Raw genomic sequence first — 21,280 nt, 5'->3', positions numbered from 1 at the left:
TGCGAGGAGGAGGAGGCCCCAGAGCCCCAGCTAAAAGACGCAGTCATCTGCAGCGCCACAGCGTTAAAGCGAAGATATGACCTGACAGATGTGTGCTCACAGCGAAGCGCCCCTGCAGCCCGCCCGCATAGCCACTGGCGTCGGTCGCGCAACTCCGGTTCAATCAAAGCGCTCGGCAAAACGGAGACGAGCGCTGCGCTCGGCAACCATCATCAGCGCAGGCACGGGCAGAAGAAGGGTCCATCGTCCGCGAGCAAATATGAAAGACCGCGCAGCTTCGAAAAGGGGCTACAGCGCGATTACGCAAGGGAATCCTGCTGCTAGCGGTCAGGCCGGCCCAAGCACAGCCGCAGCAGCGGTTATTCAGCTTCAACGCGGCTGCCCACAGGGCCGAGTGGGCAGCCTCTTCGAAGGACCTCGACGGCCTTCGCCTTCCCTTCTCTCCTCATCCCCCGCCGTCCTCCTCACTCCGTTCATTCTTCCTTCTTCCTGCCGGGCGTGCCAGCAGCCATTCCGGCCATTCTCCCGAGCCGGCTTGTCAGCAAACCTCTTGTGTGCGCGCGACAGGTTAGGCAGCCCGCCAGCCGAGCCGACGCCAGACGCGTGCCGCACAAGCACGCGGAGGAAAAGTGAAAACTCCTCAGCGACTTGCAGTTGCTTTCATTTATTTATTATTTTTGCAGTTTTATTTTCTTCGCACGCCTTCTCAGTTTACGTTGATTCCAGCCGAGTCCGGCTTTCCGTTCATAAAATGAGCGCCAGTGAAAAGTGTCTCGTCCGTTTTTGTTTTTTTTTTCCCATGGCAAACTGGACCGGGTGCTGCGACGCCCAGTCAGACTACTCATTTCCGGTAATTCAGTTTCCTTTTTCATTCTTTCGCTCCGAGGGACCTCTTATCGTTTTTTGCCGGTTGTTGCGTCCGATCCACGTATAGTTTAGGAATGAAGACGTCCAATATTTTGTCGCTGTCTAAACTGAGGCACCTAATGACCTATACGGGCGCCTAACGGGACGCCACAACACTCGGCAACTCGGGTGCTGGGGTGGGCAGCACTGAAAGAGCAGCGCTAAAGGAGAGGAGGATTTCGCTTGAAACGCGGATGCACATAATTATGCACACCAAAAGAAAGACACTCATAATGTGGATCGCGGCGACATGATATCGGAGCCTATTAAAATATCACCGGAAATGGTTGTTGATAACGGCTGCTGCGAACCTACGCAGGTCAGTTCCAATTCAGATTAACGAGCTTGAAGCCGTGCGGCGAAGCCCGACCTCCGTAGGGGAGATGTGGCAACACAGCTGTTCCATTAAACTGGCACACTGGGCTTGTCAGGATGTCAACAGTGCTCTCTTTCTTAAAAAAAAAGGGGGGGGGGGGGGGGGGGGGGACGAAAGAAAACAGTTCGCTCTTCATTCGATGCATTAGTCAGACCACGAAACACCAGATTTCAGTAGCGCACTCTGTCAGACACCGAAAAGTCTTTGTTCGAACGAGAAAATTACGCTTTCCGCTCAGCTGAAATCGAAAGGGGCCCCAGTGACGACCGATTTCAAGTACAGGTACTGGTTAGCTCATCATGAAATATCGACAATGCGCAACGAAAGTGAACTCTGAAACAAAGAAAAACATTAAAGGCCCCGAAAAGCACAAAATCTTGACAGTTTTACCATTCAGCGCTCCACAACTTACTTAAAAGGACAGCTTGGGCATAGAAGTCGGAAGCAGGCCAGCGCGTTTACAACGCACGTCGCAACCACTTCACATACATCATCGCTCCCTGAAACACGCTATAAGAAACACGCTCCGTCGAGAGCTCGGCCGTCAGCCGAACGCGGACCCGACGGCATAGGCGGCAGAAGGCATCCCCCGGAGAAAGGACGTCTCCCAAGGTCGCCCCGTGCGCCCACCCAGCCGTGCCGGCGCTCGCCACACCTGACCCCTCGCGAGAACCTCACGCCAACGCGTGCAGCAGCAGGAGGGGGTGCAGCCAGGCAGGTAGGCAGGGCCCCCCCTCATTGAAACCCAAGCACGGTAGAGGGACGACGCCGCCGCCGTAATGGACGGGACGGTCTCGCGCCTTCACGCACCCCTCCTCCCCCTCATTTCCTCTTTGTTTTCGCGTTGCTCTTCCTCGAAGGCGCGCCGTGCCGAAGCAGCCGCCGCCTCCGCGGAGCTACACACTGGGTCCGCGTGGCACGTGTAATTCACGGGTGAAACAAAACCAGCGGCCACCCCCGCCGCCCGTCCTCAGCGAAGCCTGCAAATAGGACTGCGCGGTGAAAATGATCGGCATCTCCGTCCTACCCCCCACTTTCATTATACAGGCGGCGAACTTTGTGTGAGGGAGAGAGGGACTCGAGCGCACCCAGAGGTGCGCGCGAGTACGCGCGTTCTTCCGCTATTACAGGGCACCCCCTCGAGAGCGCCCCGAAACGACGCTTCCAAGAAGGCCGATGAGCAGAGGGGTATGGGTACGCACCCACGCGCGCTGTCATAAACGCTTCGAACCTCTCATAACAACGCGTGTGTGGCGCCGTCTTCATTCCAGTGCTCCGGTCTGCGCGTGCTAGTGGTTGGGCGCAGCATTACCCATCTTGGGACTTCACGAAAAGCGCGCTTCTAGAAAGGAACGCATTAGGAAGGAATGGCACTACACTGGCGGCATTGCTTCTACCCGTGTGTTAGCTGTTTCATATATGTCCATCGGTATATATAACCAACTAGACTGGCAACCAGTTCTATAGACTATGGAAACATAGTGGAGTCGCTTGTTGCACCCGCAGTTCCTCGTTGTGATACATAGACAACTGTGCAGATCAGACCAGCTCCAGTATTACGTGCTATAGCCCGATAAGTGAGCGCTGTGAGGCATGTCAAGGTGAGTTCGTTGCTCGATACCCTAAAGGTCCCGTTGTAAGGTGTAGCCCTAAGATTACGATGTCGCGTTCACCCCAGAAAGCGCGTCACCTATAGTCATAATAGCGTAGAATGACAATCGCGGTGTACTCACATGTCTGTGACGGACTTTGATTTGCCGGACAGCGCTCTGTGAAGCTTGGAAGCAGCTGCTGACTTGGTACGGAGCAGCCCTTTCCGCTGAAAAAACAGAGGAGAACAGGATCATGATGTGAAAAAATTCACAGGGATAACTCTACCTGGTGTAAACAACGCGACGTCAAAGGGGGCGTTCCCGGTGGACAGAAACATACTTTCGCTTCTGAACCGGTTCTGCTTGTGACGACCACTGCCCCGTCGCATTTATGCTCTCAATTAGAGACGACTTGGTAAGAGTTCCAGCTTTTTTTCTTTTGCCCATCGGGCCAGAAACATGTGCTCTGATGACGTAGGCCGAAAGAGGTGTATTCGACAGCATTATAGCTGTTGACACCATTACCGGAAGTGACATGGCTTCCGCATGCGAGGCGGATGCTCGAACCCAATAGAGCGCCGCTGCGGCCCTTCGAGGGTTTTAATACAATAGCATTAGAAATTAATATTCGCATACTGTGGTGGCAGCAAGAGAAGAAAGCGCAGACGTGAACGAACAGATATCACAGCGTCCAATCTGGCAAACTTTTGTTGCGACGCTTGGCATCGCGATGCACATATCGAAAAAAAATATAAGCGCCTCGTTACAAAATACCGGTGCTCACTAAACTGACTTAACTCAGATGACGAAGCTCATCGCCAACTGCCGGGCGCAAATGAAACGACAAAATCGCAAATCCTCTCTTGACAAAAGCTTCTAACGGGGCTTCGTAACCAACGTAGATTTGCTACATGTACTAGTTGTGAGCAATATGAGGCAGAACGAGCTTATAGAACAAGGTTACGAATTTTTTTTTTGTTTCTCTAGTAAACTTGAGAATGAATTTTGGATCTTTTACAGCAAGACGAAAACTATTTAGCAAACAAAGTACTACGGCTGCGACACTTAATCATGGAGTAATCAATAAATCAACGCTGAAGATTTGTTCCCTCTCCATACTGTTCACACGACTGTACAACCTTGACACAGTGAGCAAGGAAAAAGAAATCTCTCAAAGAAAAACGAACGAAACTCGCGTCCTTCGGCGGCGCGTGCTGTCATAGCCAAGGCACGCGCCAAGGGCCGGAAGTGGCGCGGGCCAACTAGCATTGAAGAGAGAGACGCCAGCAGGCAGGAACTCCTGCAGCGCTCCTTTTCCGCGAAACCACGGAGGGTGGTCCTAAGGCCACACGTAGTAGTGCACACACACAGCGGAGCATCCCCGCCTGGTGACGCATTCAAACGGCCGCCTTCTAATCACTACCCGATTGTCTGCATGCAGGCAGCTCGCTCTGGGCGGCCACCGTCACAGTCTGCGGCGCTACTACACATATATGACTGGCTACCTTGTTTCCACCTAACGGTGTAGCGACGTATCGGCCACGTGACGTGCGGTTCAGACACATGCCGCTCCCCCTTCTGGCGAGAAGTGACGCGCGCGCATACACAGCCGCCTAGTAATTCAGTGGGCGGTTGTGACAGCCCGCGTTGGCGGTTAAGTAATACCGCCGGCCGTGCCTGAACGAGGTGTAGCCGCTTAGCAACGAACACGCCGCCAGCCAGAATGTGTGCGTACGTCGCACCCCGTGTGGCCGTCCGGCTGTCGGACTTGCGTTCCGCGCCTCCCGGCCATTGCCTCATCACGAATTCGCCCGAAGAACGTGGCGAATTGTCAGCAGTGTCAACGGCTAAAGTGACAGCTCGTGACGGAAAAACGTCTATTAGAGGTTTTTAGACGTATTAGCGTAGACGTATGCAGGTTTACCGGACGCCGGCTAAGCAAGCGCAAAAGCCTCGCCTGGCCACGCCCCTACCACTGCGCGCACGCAACCGATGTCCGGTACGCTAGTAGTACGTCTCCGCTGTGCTAAAACTCTATTGATGCCACTGAATTCGTTGGTGTACAAAATGTACAGGGTGTAAACCATTACTACGCTCCTTCCAGAAGGTACTTGCGATTGTCGAATGACTGCAAAGATTATGGGAAGAAAGGGAGGGGAGGACAAAAAGAAATTGGGTTCACACTCACCGGCGACAGAGGGTCGCGATCGTGAAGCCGGAGGTTGTCACTGGGGAAAAGGTCCTGAATCCGGTCGAGATCAGTTTCTTCCTTGCTGGAGTCGCTCCGTCTCACCATCTGCGCCATGCGGAGTTGAAAAGAAAACAAGCGAAAATTAATGCTCACTTAAGAACGGGTCAACAGAGCTAGCATGCGCTTCGCGCGCTTTCACAAAGCTCACAAGATCGCCCACACTAACCTCCAAGGAACAAAAATTACCGAAATTCCACACCTGGAACATCTGTGCAAGAGGTAACCAAAGCCGCATGAAATGAAACACTAGTGCAGCACTAATACCGCCGCATTTTTGGGAGTCGCAGCAGATATGTAATCCTGTCCCAGGCTAGCTACAGCAATTAGACTGTTACGGCAACTACCAACGCGTCCACTTTTGAGGACGCAGTCAAAGCCACACACCTGCAGAGCAGCGCGTCTTTTCTGTATACATAGCGGAAAGCTCCACCGACAACACTAGCACAGGCCCCCAAACGTCCCCTTACAAATATACCTGAAAGACGTCTTGCAAGTTGCAGCCGGCGAAAGCATTTTCACAGCACATCGACACAGGTAGACGCCTTGTTTTTGCGTGCACAGCGCAGATAAAAAATGAGCCAGCAACGATGAGTGTCCTCAGGCTGGCAGTATATTTATAAACAAAAGCGATAAAGCTTGCACACGTGAAACGCGATAACGAGGGTCAAGCGAAGATCGCTAACAATGACAGATGCGTCCTTTCGCATCACTCAGTCACGCAAAGCTTCGCGCAACAGTTAAAGCCAAATTACACTACAGGAGGAATCGCAGATCGCAGGAAAAATTGTCGCTGAAAAAGCGCATACTTTACGGTTTATTAGATTTTAACGTCCCAAAGCGACTCGGGCTATGAGGAACGCCGTAGTGAAGGGCTCCGGAAATTTCGACCACCTGGGGTTCTTTACCGTGCACTGACATCGCACAGTACACGGGCCTCTAGAATTTCGCCTCCATCGAAATTCGACCGCCGTGGCCGGGGTCGAACCCGCGTCTTTCGGGTCAGCAGCCGAGCGCCGTAACCACAGAGCCACCATGGCGGCACAAGCGCATACATTAAGATATGCAATAGTGGAGTAATATTTTGTTGGGCAATTAAGACCTGTTTCTCGAATTTAATCTGGCTTTAATTATGCACATGGAAAGTGCAAATTTCAAAGAGTTTGAGTGTTATGATCGAAACCTTGTGGCATATACGTAGTTTTAGCTCATAAGGAAAATATTTCAATACTCAAGTTGTTTATGTTGCTATCCAAGCCATAATATTGTAGATTCTCGTTATGGGAATAGTAAACGGAACTAGCAAAAAGGACAGTCAATCCAGGCTGAACTATTCTGCTTCCCACACGAAATAAGCAGGTATAAACTGTTATGAGTGGCGGCTTGTTCAGCAACAAGACCTCTGCAGCGTTCGATTTCCATTTCCGCTCACAATATGGCTACCCTGGCACTCCCGCGCTTATAAAACTCAGATAGACAGATAAGATCATACGCTATCAATCAATTAAAACGAGACGCTGATAGGCATTTTGTTGCACGTACAAGCGGGAACTACACTACCATGCTATGTGAGAACAGTTTGCCAGTAATGCTAACCCTGGCGCTTCAGCAGACGTTCCTGTCTGACCCATATTCGACGTTAGCAGCTTTCTTTCAAAACAGCCAGTCGTATACACAACACAGCCGCAGATGCCTCTCACCTCCAGCCAATGGCGTCGGCAGATTTTAATGACGTGGTTACTGATATCTGGTTACTCCTCAATCAAACTGGGTTAATCCGTGTCAATCTCTTGCCAAGCAAGCGTTACAGGGAATTAACCATGGATTAATCGCGGCGTCATTAAAATCGGTCGTCGCGATTGGCTGGAGGGCCCCTTTGTGGGGTTGAGTTGTACCCGGCTACGTGCCTAACGTGAGATTTTGCCTAATATATGCCTACAATCAACAAATGAGTGTCTGAGATGAACTGAGCCTAGTAGATGAACTGAGATAACTTTTTAGGACAAGGTATACAGCAGAAATTAAAGGGGCTTGAAAAAAGCTAGGGTCCCCACATACAAATAGGTCATTCGGACAAATATCGACAAAAACAATTAACAGTAAGCTTTTATCTATAGCTTATCTACAACTAGGAACTTTTAAAAAGTGTGGTATTTCAATCTACGCTAGCTACAGCCGCGTCACGTCACTCACATAAACACACTTAGTACAGCGATAATGAAGCTGAAATTTAAATCATGCAGGAAAGCATATCGCCACATTGCCACGGTGTATGCAATTCGGTGTTGGACGAAACAGGGTGCAAAATAGGAAACGCGTAATCCTGGGAACTGTTTTCGAAGAGGCACGATCGAAAAGAGGCATTTATAAACCCAACACGTCGCGACTCGTATTTCGCATCGCAACGTGGGATTTCCCGAAAACAGCGCACTCGATGCGCCAGAACGTCCAACGCACGGCATCCTGCAACTGCTGCATGTTGCTAGCACAATGCTTCGGCTAGCAGAGCAGCCTCCAGTTGCGCGGGACAACGACCTCGTCCGAGCATCGGCGGAGAGTTCGGCCCCGCCGAACGCGTGCACACGCCGAGGGAACACAAAACGCGCGCAGCCCCGAAAAGCCGATTAACGCTAAATCCCTGCCTAAACTGGTGGCGACCGCAGACTCGAAAAAGAAGGTTTGGGGGCGCCACGCGTTCTGCACGCTTCGTTCCTTCCTCGACAATGCTCGCTGTAGGAGCACGCCTATCCCCCGGCCAGAGAGAACGCGAAGAATGATGAGACGTCATTGCAACTAGAATTGCAACGCATGCGCGCAAAAGCGCAAGGCACTCGTCTCCGAAGGAGCTGCGGTCGTTCGCGCATGCGCAGACGGTCCGCTCGATTGGTTTGGCTACAAAGCAGATAATCGAGCTCATCTGAGCGGACTCAAGACCAGCGTCTCGTGAAATCTATAGGAATAGGACCTACCATATCTGCCATAGCTTTTCTACTTATTTAGAAAAGGATCATCATCATCAGCCTGACTACACCCACTGCAGGACAAAGGTCTCTCCCATATCTTTCCAATTAACCCTATCTGTGCCAGCTGCGGCAACCATATTCCCGCAAACTTCTTTATCTCATCCGGCTACCTAACTTTCTGCCGTCCGCTGTTACGCTTCCCTTCCTTGGAATCCAGGCTATCTGTCTTCGCATTGCATGCCCTGCCCAATCCCATATCTTCCTCTTGATTTCGACTAGGATAAGAATAGTGATAACTAGGGTAGAAAGAGCGACGCAGAGCCACGGAATTCAAAATTCTGCAGCCTGATAGCGCAACCCAACTATAGCTTCCTTACCAGTGCGCAGGACTCGCGACAAGCCGCAGCATTCGGCATGCATTTCTCCCCGTATTCCCGGTACCTAAACCGTCACACTCTCTTCGGCATTCCTCGCTGTCGCCCGTACCACAGCGGCTTAAGCCGGGGAAAAAGCGAATCATGGAGAGCTGAGCGCGCGACACATCGCTGAGCGATTTGGCGAGCGACAGGCGTGAGACACGGTCCCAAAGAACGAGGACCAGTTGCCTCCACGTGTCCTGTGACGAGAGGGCTTGCGACGACGCAGACGCCAACGTATGCATGAGTAGCAAAGAAACGGGGTCATCACCGATAAGCCTTTCGCGACGCGAAACCAGCAGGACTCGGGCGTTCTCAGATATATACATTTTTGTATGTGCAAAGCCGAGTCACCTGTCAAGCAAGGGAGCAATCACTCCGTGCCGACAGAAATTAGGCGATCCGTCAATTACTGGTACGGAATGTAACGAACCTCAGTTGACACCTCATGGGCGAGTTGTACCACGTCGCATTTGTGCACCAGGAAATGCGCGGAAAGAGCAGAGAATGTGCCTAACATGCTGTAATTAACTTAACTACGCTCGGCAAACGGGGATTACGGGACAGGAGAAAGTGCTTACGTCTATATTTACGTAACGTTGGCTGCATGAAAGGAGCAATTATAACATGCTAGCGTCGAATGTGGGCTTTGTGAATAGACAGCTGCGCGTCACAAGTCGAGAGCAGACACTGAAAGTTTAAAAATTAGAAATGACCGCACGTTGAGCGCCGCGAATTCGGGAAGCCGGAGAGTTCATTGAAACATGTGATGTGACAGGTGATAGCCTTAGTCGCTTTGGGACGTTAAACCCCATAAACCAAACCAAACCAAACCGAAACATGTGTCGGAAAAAAAAAAAAAAAACTTCTGAAGGCTTTTGTGCTTCGCTAAATTGTTAGCCAAGAGAAAAAAGCCGTCGGATTGCGCAACCCAGTTTGGTAGAAGCGGCAGTGTTTACAACGAGCAGTACTCCGGCGCCCGGCACGTCATATTCCCGCAGAAGCTTTAGCAGCGAGAGGCTTCTCATGCAGCAACAACGCGCGATTCACAACTGACTCCATGCGAACAGTGGTATGCACGATGGAGCGGTGGGCTCTAGTACAAACAAAGCAGAGCCTCGCCGCAGTTGCATTGTTGCGGGCACTGCGCTTACACATTCATCCTGTGTGTGCCTATGCGAAAGCTCTTGAGCGCTAGGATTACCTGTGAAAACAATTACCTGCTTCAAAATTCCAAATATTATCCTCCGCCGACCACAGCTCGAGCGCTCTAGACAAGCCTGTTCCCGTCTGCACCTGTCGTAAGCTGCGTTCATTTTTTTTTTTTTTCGGACTGGGGAAGGAAAACAGTACAGACAAGGCCTGCGTCTCGTCTTTAAAAGAGGCGTCACAACATGAACAGCGAAAACCGCAAGGCAACAAATAACCTCGTCGAAGCGGGAAGACGCGGTAAGGCGGACACTAAAAATGAAGAAAGCTCGTGGAAGAGATAGGGAAGCTGCTTAGCGCTGATTCGGCCAGCGAGGAACGCCGACCACAACAACAACAACGTCTCTCACCGTCACCGGCATCTGAGCGCTCCATAGGATACGCTGGCAGAACCACGCCATGCAAGCCATCGTCGCTCGTAGGCCCGAAGGCCGAGCCCGTTTTCACCAGGGTCCGATCCTCTCTCCAAATACGAATGGGCGTCAACACAACACACAGTCCAAACGAGGAAGCGAGCAGTCGAAACTGCCGCCCATTACACCACTCTCAAACATGGCGCCCGAATCGCATCTTTCGCCGCGTTGACATGACGGCGGAAGCATAACTGAGCGCTGGCGGCGGCCAGCTAAGTGTCCGCTAACGCGTCTGACGTTGTGGCAAGCGGCATCATGATGGATAGCGGAAGCGGCAACTGGGCAGTCGACCACCAGGCGCAGAGAAAGCGTGGCGCCATAGTCACAGTTTTATCAGTTCAGTCCAGAGCCAGATAAAAAGAGGCCGCGGTGCTCCGTCCATCAGTTCGTCCGGGCAAGTTATCGCGCGGTGAAAGCCGTCCCGAGAGCCTGCATACGTGCGTCCCGATATGAGTTCAAAACTGAGCCGACGAAGCGCGCGTTGCTTTTATTTCGCTGGCTATATCACCAGAGAAGTGATATAGAGAAGTGATATAGTGTTCATCGCAGTGTGCCCGCGATATGCTCACTGCGATGAACACTACAGCGTCTTGTCCCCATCTTTCGCGGTACTCAATTCATTATGCCCAACATGTCTACCTCCGCTCCATCAAAGATTCGTCTCGATTGTTTCTATTTTTGCTTTGTATATATCACAATTCCCCATGTGTGTCTGCATGAGAGAGGGAAGACAGTTCAGTATGCTGCACTCGATCGCATTAAAGCCTCTTCAGTTTCCTATGAGCAGTAGCACTGAGCACTTCCAAGTCGAAGGACAACCGTTAACCATGTGCCCCCTTCCTTCGAGGTGAGGTCCCCGCTCCGCATTGCGCACAGTACCGTCTTTCGTCGCCGTCTATGCGGTGTCGATTGCACCGAGTGCGAAACGACCGTATGCTTCCCACCTAACACAGCCGGCGCCACCGTTCGACGCGAAATCTAGTCCGCAAGACAATGGCCCCCCCACAAGTATACGTAAGTGTTGCCGGGGCGGCGGAACTCAAATTGCATAACAGCGCCGCACCAGGAGCGCAATGGGTCCACGCCGGCGCCGTTGAATGCGCGTGAGAACGAGCGATATACCGCAGGGCACAGCGGACAGTGGCAGCACTGGCCCATTACACGAGTATGGCCCTTTCTACGACTTCCACGCTTTCTCTCTCCGCAGACTCATTCGCGCGCCTTCTGGCGCTTCCTTTGTTTTTGATCCCACGTCCATTTGCGGTGAGAATTATACTCGCGTGAAGAGTGCGAAAGTGCCGGCGCGCGCGGTCTCTTTCGCGCCGCTATACTGTATGCGTGGCGGCGACACCTATAGCCGCGGAGGCTCGGTGCGTAGCGCGCTGATAGGCTGAGCGTATAAAGTGCCGGTCAGTCGAGAGAGTCACGCACGCCGGAAGTGTGTGTTGGAAATAGACGCCGGGACATGGGGCAGTTTAAAAGCGAACAGGGTCACTTGTGCCTTTCGCACGGGGCGATCCGCTTCTGGCGTCACGTGTTGCTCGCGATGTCAATGCTGTTTTTTTTTTTTTTTTTCCTAGCGAACGCGACTATATCCAAAATATTCGATTGGTATAAATACAGAAGTCGTTCTTTTCTTCCCTTTTAATTCCTGCCGCCGCCCCCCCCCCCCCCCCCCCCCCCTCCCCCTTTTCGAGTTCACTGTTCGTAGCAACTCCTCGATCATTCAACCGCTCCCACAAGTATACAGGGTGTTTCACCTAAGACTTAACACAATTTCTAAAAATAGGCTTTATGAGTTAAAAGAGCGCTTTTTTGGGCATAGCATTGTCAGCGGTGTAGTGCATCAGAATACCGCTAAGACGTGTTAACTAGCACGCTGGTTAACTAAATAAACATATTCACAACAGCGCCACGGAACGAGGACAGAAGGAACACGAAAAACACAGGACGGGCGCTGTTTGTTTTTCATGTTTCTTCTGTCCTCGTTCCGTGGCGCTGTTGTCAATCTGTTTATTAAGCATGAACAAACTAGCCCACACCAGAATCCTCTTAGAATGGTTAACTAATATTGAACATTTAACTTTGTAGCTATTGCATTAGGCTCCTTAATTATTGAGAAGCGTGCAGGCCACCGTAAATAATATGCACATCCGTTTCTAGAATTTCGAAAGCATGGTTCGGCGCTGCGGCGCAACAAATTTTGCCTATTTCGACGAGTTACGCGCACTGGAGAGGTTGCTCTGCCTGCAAGCATATCGAAAGCGCATGCATTTTGGCTCGATGTAACCAAGATTTCTTGTGCCACCGCGCCGATGGTGACCGAGTTTTCAAAATTCTGAAAACTGATATGGATATTATTAACGGTGGCACCTCTCAATAATTAAGTAGCTTAACAGTAATAGTTAAAAAGTTAGCTCTCCAATATAAGGTAACCAGCCTGCTGTTAGCACGTCTTAGCTGTATTCTGATGCACTACACTCTGAGAATGCTACAAAGGAAAAAGTACTCTTCTAACTCCAAAAGCCTATTTTTAAGGACTGTGTAAAGTTTTCGGTGACACACCCTGCATATATAACAGCTGCACAGGCCTGCCGTGAAGATCCCAAGAAACATGCACCTCGTAGATCCCCAGAAACCCACAGCATGCGTACGCACGATCCGAATGCGGGTCATCTTCCAAGAACCGCCGGTGCTAATTTGTGATTTCGGTGCTCCGCCTCTCTCGTTCTTTTCATTCTCTATCTCTCCTTCTTTTTTCATGTTATGTGTTCTGTCTCTGAGTTATCCGAAGCCAGGTGAACCCTCGATCGCACGGAGAGATCACAAGCACACAAAATGGCAGCCGCGATGTGGCGCTGACAGCCAAATTGCAGCCTTCGCGAGATCAGAAAGACGCGGCTATAGGAATAAAAAGACACGAATCAGGTGCGGTAGTACAGGGAGAGGCCGCTTCAAAACTCTTCCGGTGGTTCTAAAGCAAAAACTCTTCAACGTTCGCCTCCTCTCCACTTGCCCCGTTTCCTCCTCTCACATCGCTATCCCACAGTGCAGTACTACCGGGGGAACCCCCTGCCACAGGCACACGCACTACATGTACAAACGCAGGCACAGCGATTAGCCTGCAGCTGGGCAGAGTAGCAGTTCTGAAGGATGCTACAGTGAACGCCTGGTCGTGCCCCCTGCTTTGAAAATTTCGAAGGATGTTTTGTTTTTGTTTTTATTTCCGCACCGCACCCAATAAGGCTTCATGCAGCCGCTTGTTAAGAGTGGCTCGTACGTAGTTTAAGCGGTAATTTGTCGTGCGCTTACGCATACAAGCCACCTTGCAACGAAGTGTAGGGCGCTCATCGAGGCGACCACTCTTCAGGGCGATGTCGCGCGCTTTCGGGAGCTACGGAAATGCGGTCCTGGAGCTTCAGACAAACAACGCAAGTACAGGCCGGCTTAGGAAGTACGTTGTTGCGTAATAACGCCAATTTACTCGCTCTGCTATCAGTACAGTTTTCAGACGATGAACGTATACAGCCTCCGCAGTCACTATGGACGGTTTCAGCTAGTTCTTTACGAGTTAATGACTTCGCGAAGTGCGCGCAGCTAATGCATTTCCGGAAATAATCATCCTGTCTCGCGGAGCAAGTTCGTCAACGAACGTTTGCTCATTTTTAATCTTTACCGACTGAAGTCTCGTCGAACTGCCTTTCTTTGAACACAGCTAGGTTGTCTCCCCCTTTCCAGTAAGGTTTTAACAAATTAGTCTCCAAAATCTAAATGGGGCATTAATTAGGTCGTAGCAGTGCACGTTAACCTTACCCTATAGGTGGTAGAAATTGATCCGGAGCCCTCCACTACGAAGCCTCTTTCTTTCTGCTTCCTTCAAATCCCTCCTCCATCCCTTCGCTCACAGCGGAGTTTGTGCACAATGCGTCATAACATCTTCCCACAGCGGGATGGGAGGTGGCATTGATCTTTCTTAATGCGATAGTATTGGAGGTCCCATTCACGACGAAAGCCGGCGTCCGTCCGCTTGTGTCACGAAAAGCAGGTGGCGCTCTTGCCACGGTGAGCGGGATGGCAGGTGACAGTGAAATTAATTCAAATAAATTCAATGCAATTGTTACCTGCCCATTGTTGCAATGCTCGTCGGCTCATTGGTATAGAGACAGTCTCCCGAAGAGCTATCTCTCCAAATATTAGCCATACAGGAGCTCGGGAAGAACAACCTGAGTCTCACAAGCCCTACCAGTGGCTGTGTTTGAATTGCAACCACCCGCCGGGGCGGTGGCGCATCGTTTAACCGCTCCACCATGGCTTCACTGCTGGCGCAGTGTATAAGGACTCCACGCAATCTATGAATCTCTCTAAGAGGGGGAGCACTTGCGCGGCAGGGACCTCTCATGCTGTCTGCTCCTAAGGGTAGATTAAGCATCGTCCAAGCTTTTTCTTTTTTTAATTATCAATCTTCGTTTCCCTTTGATAACACTAAGTGACCGTTGTAGGCAAAGACAAATCGTCGTAGTAGACCGGTACCACACGCTGGCACCGATATTGGTACTGTGGAACGCCGCGTAAATATAGTTTGAACGTTCATTTCACAGAATAACGTGTAGGTGCTAAATGAAACTGCGCACAAAAAGGGCTCTAGCAATTCGGAGGAGAGCCTGTTAAACGTCACGTCACCACGTGCACAAGCTGGGAAGAGGAGGCCGCGCACCGGGGTGCCATCTGGGAGAGGCTTTTCGACAGTCGAAATCGCTCGCAAACCGTGCGCGAAGCCCTAAAAAGCGCGGTCTGAAGTGTTCTGCTTCCGTGGCGCAATTATAGGGTCGCCGAGCCAACTCTCGTTCGGTTCGCCCTTCGCCTGTCTCGACTAATTGCGGGGCCAGACGTAATTCGCTTACAGCGGGTGCAGAAACGACTGCCGTGGCAGCCACAACAGCACTGTGAGGCGAGACCGCGCGAGCGGTGGAATTTGGAAATGAGCGGCTTTGAAAAAAGCCCCCTCCCTCATTCTTTCCCCTTCCACTTTCCCTTCCTCTTCCTCTCGTTCTTGCACATCAACTAAAAGCTGATGGTGGGGCAGCGAGGAAGAAATAAAAAAGAAAAACCTGCCCCTAAGTCCTGACCAGCACACGTCTCCGTCCTACTGTGAAACATCCGTGAAGTTCCTCTTCTCGTGAGGAAACCAGGTAACCCGGTGAGAGAGGGAGAGAGACAACGAAAGACAGACAGGAATGTGAAGCAGCGTAATGTGTGCTATTGCGCCTCTAAAAGCAATTTAGTGCCAAAATTATTGCACCCATCACCTGTCTCGGTTAGTCTCAGTTTCTCTCTTTCATTCTAACTCTTTCACTTTCGGCTTTTGCCATAGTCCCAGAACGAATAAGACCTTTCAGTCGTGCGAGGAAGATGTCGAAACTCCTCCCCTCTGGGCTGTTGCAAACCGGTTCTCCTACGACCTCCACCGTGCGGGGCCAAAAACAGCCCAGCGAGGAATATGGCGACGCCCAGGAAGCCCTTCTTGGAAATATCACATGAAATCCTATTCGTGCGATGTCAACTGCGCTGTGCGCCTACGTAGGCTAACCGTGGCGCGCATCAACATGGCTGTCGGACGGGCAGGATGTCCCCGCATGAGTTGGTCAATCCTGTTGTCCGGCTAACTCGACCATAACCCCCGAACCTTGAGCATGACGGAGGGGACAAGGTATGTCAGCTTCCTCCAGTTCATGCCTTCTGGAAACCACGCTACTGTACATGACAAATCCCCTCGGCCACCGCCAACGTCTACTGGGGGGAACGTGGGGTGATGCTTCCACCCGCCCCCCCTTTCATTGTTCTACGCTTTTTTTTTTTTTTTTGGAACGCGGGAAGCTCGCAATGCGCTTGTTTCTGCTTGAGCGTTTAATTTCTACCCTCGCAACAATATAGTGCCTGTCGCCCTACAAGGCTGCCATGCAGGATCCTTCTGCCACTCGCCAAATGTGAGACGACGGCTGCTAAGCGCTGAGCCGAATCAATCGAGAGCTTGCACTTACGTCACATGCGCCATAAGGGTGAACCACACACACTTTCCCCGGTATAAGCTAGCTCGCCAACATTGCCGCTGCTGTGACGGCAGTGCACGTCCATTTAAGGAAACATTGGCGTTCCCATCCGCCAAATCAGTGCCTGCATACACTACCAGGAATTCTTCAGAGGAATCCACTGCGCAAAGGGCGTCGCCTTATCCCGTTGACATGCAAAGAGTCGATAATGTGGCAGAAACAATTAGCCCACGTGAACCGCACACGTGTCCGCATCACAATTATACGCGAAGTCTTCCTGCAGGATACGTCTTTCAAACCCTAGGCGGTCAATGCCTTAGAATTACGCGCCGACTGAGATTGTAGAGTATGCATAATCTACACTTTTTCCTGATATTTCTCTCGAGAAACAAGAAGCCATTGAAGACCGCACAATGGAATAAGCATGAGTAGGGCTTATCAATGCCTTGACGTCACGAGGTCTGGACACCATGCTTCATGGCTCCAGCGTTCGTGCTGTCAGGCATGTGAGGATTGACTGGCTAGCACAGGCAAAGACACTCACGCTTTTTGCCTTCTGCGCCGCCTTGGTGAGGTCGTTGTAGTCTGGATGGTGCTTGGGAGTCGCTGAGGCCAGCTGCGACAGGTACTGCTCATACTGCAACAGGCGCTCCAGCTGCGAGGGAAAAAGAAGAAGATTAGTTAGCGTGGGCTTGATCATTGCTCTCACGCGAGAACGAACTCAAAACGAGACGAGCAGCTGTTGTTAAATGAACAAAGAAATGAATCACATAATCTTTGTTTAATGTGTCCTTTCTGTGTCGTGTTCTCGTGAGTCATATTAACACAGGCAGTTTTATCACTCGCGATTGAGCGTCTATAGTTCAATGATCGTCTCAGGCACTGATTCGTAGCGCATTAATTACAGATAAGTCACGTTTCAGTGCTTTATTTTCACGGCCTGAAATTACAGCCTAAAAAAGATACAGTAATTGATCTCGCAGTTACAATTCATTTGTTTGAGCTCAGTCGTAAAACAGAAGGTTTATGCGCTTGCACGGAAAAACTCCTTCGACGCAAACTTCCCGAACACCACCAGAAGAAGTTTGCCATAAAAGCTGTTCGCAGCAGACTGTCGTCACGAAAGGTTATTTCTTACTACTTGTTCACATACAAAAACTGGAGGACACCGATAGATACAGAAAGTGCTGTAGCGGAGCTTAAGTTGACGATGATGATTGATGATCTGATTGGATTTGCTTTTAATTGCCCAAAGGTACCTTGCCCAAAAAAACCGTCATTACTAGTGCTTCTGGCGTTCACAAGGAGGGGTGGAAGAACCATTTCCGCACGTATTTCATCAGAGGGAAGCCGAGCACCTGGCCAGTGAAGAGTTTGTAGCGAATAAATATACCACTGGGTACCCGGCGGCGCTGGGGATCGAACAGCGCACCTCCCACATACAAGGCAGAAGGTCAAATCTCTAGGTCACTGCCACGGAGTAGTACTTTGGCTTGTGGTTCATAGCTAGAGTTGAATCTAAGGACGGCGCAAAGAAGACAGGCGCCAACGTACAAGCGAGGTTAAACCGTTCAAACCCTCCCATTTTTCACTGCCGCGGAGGTTATGAGAAAACCCTGAAATCCCAGATTCGATTCTGGTCATCACCCAACTCTACAACAACGTCCGATTTAAAGCTCAAAACCAACGTGCCTCTGAATATACATAATTCCTCTCCTGTCTTTCTTTATGCACTCCAACCTTGTCTTTGTCTCTTCTGCAGTGTCCGAGATCCCCAATAGTACTCGTTCGAGTCGTCGTGTGAAGGTAGACAAAGCAAGCGCGACAAGTTTCCGAGCGTACCTGCGCCGCGCTCATTGCAATCGACAGCGCAAGTTTCGAAGTGACGCATCGGAACAATACTACGCGTACAACACCTTCGGTCTCTATAAAGCGGTGAGGGAGGTGGACCCAGGGGAGCGTTGACAGCTACAGAGAAAGGTCACAGTGTGGCCACACCGAGGTGAAACTCTGCAGCAATCGACGGTCACGAGAGACGCGAACGTGCGGCGGTCGCTGTTAATTCACCCGTCTCGGCGGCTCCCGACCCAGAAGAGCCGACGACACCGCACGCACACACGGCCGACATGTATACATACTGACACAAACACACCCGCGCACACAACGTGCTCAGGTGTCCAAGCACGCATCGTCACGCCGTGACCGTCGTCGTCTTCCGGTGTATATACGAGAAGGCATGAGCTGCGTGCTGAGGCGGCCTCGTTTCAAGCTAGCCGTTGGAGAGGGGCCCTTAGCTTGCAGGGAGAGCCGCGCAAATTCGTGTCGCCCACTCGAGGAACGCAACGCACACCTCGCCGAAACTGTCCGCGGGTCTCCGAGCACGTTCGCAGTATGCGGTCGTCACGACAATCTTGTGCAATCAGTGTTCGTTGTCAGCAGTGCCACCCCCGTTCTCCTCGCCGGATCGCTGAGAAGCACGGCTTCCACTAGCTCTGTCCGTCGTCGTCGTCTCATTGCAGAAGCGACGGCAAAGGTGGCCTTGGGGGGCACAATGAAGACACCACTCTGTATATCTACACAGGCCACTGAAGCCTATGCACGGGTAGGTGTTGGGACAGCGGCGCCACCGCCGACGTTTCGGCTTGTTTGCGATCCGCGGCCCTGCTTCAAGCCTTGGCCGTGCCGTTTGTTCTCGGGGCAAACATTCGCCAGTGAAAGCCTCTACAAACGAAGATCCCCCTCTCCTTAGGCGGCTCGTACAACCATTTGTCGCGACTCTTTTCGTCGCTCGTCGACAAATGGGCACACGCTTTCGCTACGTAGTAGCGCGCCGCGGCGCGCGCTCTGTTTACCCGCAATCGATGTACGCTAGGCGGCGCACGAGGGGCGCAAAGGGAAATGTTCCTTGCGTCCTAAGACACAAAAGGTGAGCCTCAAAAAGCGCTGAAGGATCTATCCTCACACTGCGAGGACACCTGGCTTATAACATTCTGTGTGTTCCATCGCTTTATCTCCTTGTAAGAAACATGCGTCAGAACCCTTTTGAGGCCAAATTATGTACACCGTTGACGTGCCTTAGCACTTTATTTCAGAGCAGAAGTCAACTGCTCAAAATGAGCTCCGCCTTCCACACCACGCCGGGCTGATCTTCTTCGTATTTTATCTTCAGCCAGCGTATTGAGTTGCCCCGAACTACTACGCCTATAAGTGTGTAAATGTTGTGAACCGTGTCGGCACCAGCTAAGTAAGCAGCTGAAGTGGAGAGAGATATATAGAAAACCCACCAAGGACAGTCGTCAGTAAGGCAAATACTATATCCAGAGGTTTCTTTATTTTTTATTTTTTTTTCAGGGCAATAAGCTAAAGATATCTACAGGCAGGCTTAAGGCGACTAAAAGTCAGTGCAGCAACATAATGGAAATGAAACACCCCGCCCTTTGCGTATCGATCAACTATGATGTGTTATATGCGCCGGGGCGAAAGTGATTCCCCTAAGCGATTGCCTACAATGTGAATACAATAGCGTGCGGCCTAGCTCTGTTTTCCCCTAAGCGACAGAATTGTCTATTTGCGACCGCCGTGAACGAGGCAAACAATGCGCGGCGGATATGACAGGCATGTTGAGAATGAATGGCGCGCATCTGAGATGATCTTTTTTTTTTTTTTTGTTCTGGAAACATCTGTCCCGCTGGCCTCTCTGTGACAGTGCGCATTCTGCCCGCGATCACGTAGTGCTCAGTTTGTGCAAGGCCCGGGTTGCACTACCGGTGTTGCCAACCTCTGTCCATAGCGCTTATCACGCCCTTCTGTATGACATTGCCTTCCATGCAGGCGCGTCGTACCAAGGTAAACTAACTCGCACACACGAGTTAGTTTGCCTTGAGGAACAGCTTTATCGTATAGTTGACGACAAATTACACCGTTTTGAGTAACAGACTCAGTTTTTGACAGAATTATTTTAAAAGGCGCATTCTCGCTTTTGTGAGCCGTGAGAGCGCCAATACAGGCGCCAGGCAGATAAATATTATTTCACGTAGAAATTCACAAGCTTCATGTCCATACCAGAAGTATATGCAATCTTGATGAAACAAAACGGCTTCTCCCAGCAGAACAGTGATTGTCAGCACCCTGAATGGAGGCAGTGCATTGGAGGTGCCATAATAACAGCACCAGGCATGCGCCATCTTACGTTCACGCAGCGAAACCAAAGGCTAGCTAAGCTACAGAGTGGGGTAATGCGCTAACTACTCTAAGAAACGCCGCGCTAAACAGAACACGGAGCCGATTCTTCGAATTTCATGAATGGGTGCTCTTTCTTGGCCAGATCAAGGAGTCATGTCTTCATTTCCCATACATCACTTGCACTTTCACTTGCATATATCACTTGCGCTTGCACTTTGTACATCGTGGACTACTGTCTCATACCTGTACGTCAGCGGTTGCTTTGTCGTTGCATGGGCCCGGCCACGTACTACCTTCCTCTCTAGCTCTGACTCCACTGAAGCGAGATGCGTGCGGCTTTTAGATCCAACAGCGAGAGGCGAACTACGGTTAGTTATGCGAACTGCAGCGCCAAGTGATTTTCATGAACCCGAGTTCCGCTTTGATCTGTGCTTCACAGTCCATATGCTGACGACGTTAGGCCGCCTAACTCCTCTCCGGGACACAGTCGACAAAAGCAGGGCGCGGACTGGACACACGTGCCGTGCTGTCTTTTTAGGCGCTTCCGCGGTGCACAGCAGTGATCGTACAGCAGCAAAAGTTACGTCGCTCTCGATTCTCCGATACGGTATAAGCGCCGTACAGCGGTCGCGGTAACAATTAGGAAGTGGGAACCAGTTCCCAGGGCCCTCTACGGGTCTGGAAATAGCGACACGTATGATGAACTTAAGCGCCTTTGCTGCAAGAGCAAAGCACCGCCCTGCCCGCGGCGTGTTTGGAGGAAAACCGTTCGGTCCGGTTACGCCGATCGGTGCGACGGCCTACATCTCTGAGTTACGTGAAAAAAAAAAAGCAACAAAGGGAAAAGAGAGATACCAGAAACGGAAGTTGAGAAACCGCAAGTTGTGTAAAAGGAACGGAAGCATAATGGGCGAAAAGGGGAGGGGAA

General features: G+C 51.1%; 1 protein-coding gene across 3 annotated transcripts in view; it reads right to left on the bottom strand.

Moving 5' to 3' along the window:
- Positions 1-21,280, bottom strand: part of LOC149358809 (uncharacterized) — a 601,276-nt gene that overhangs the window by 27,652 nt on the left and 552,344 nt on the right. For all 3 annotated transcript variants that reach the window (XM_089570994.1, XM_089570995.1, XM_089570996.1), the window contains 3 exons: positions 16,715-16,825; positions 5,063-5,170; positions 3,016-3,101 (listed from right to left, as the gene is read on the bottom strand). In XM_089570994.1, coding sequence (XP_089427120.1) covers positions 3,016-3,101; positions 5,063-5,170; positions 16,715-16,825 — 305 coding nt within the window. The remainder of the gene's footprint in view (positions 1-3,015; positions 3,102-5,062; positions 5,171-16,714; positions 16,826-21,280) is intronic.

The sequence above is a fragment of the Amblyomma mixtum genome, chromosome 2, assembly GCF_055824585.1.
Source record: "Amblyomma mixtum isolate Tamu chromosome 2, ASM5582458v1, whole genome shotgun sequence".
NCBI lineage: Eukaryota > Metazoa > Arthropoda > Arachnida > Ixodida > Ixodidae > Amblyomma > Amblyomma mixtum.
This window is presented reverse-complemented; position numbering and strand designations above follow the sequence as displayed.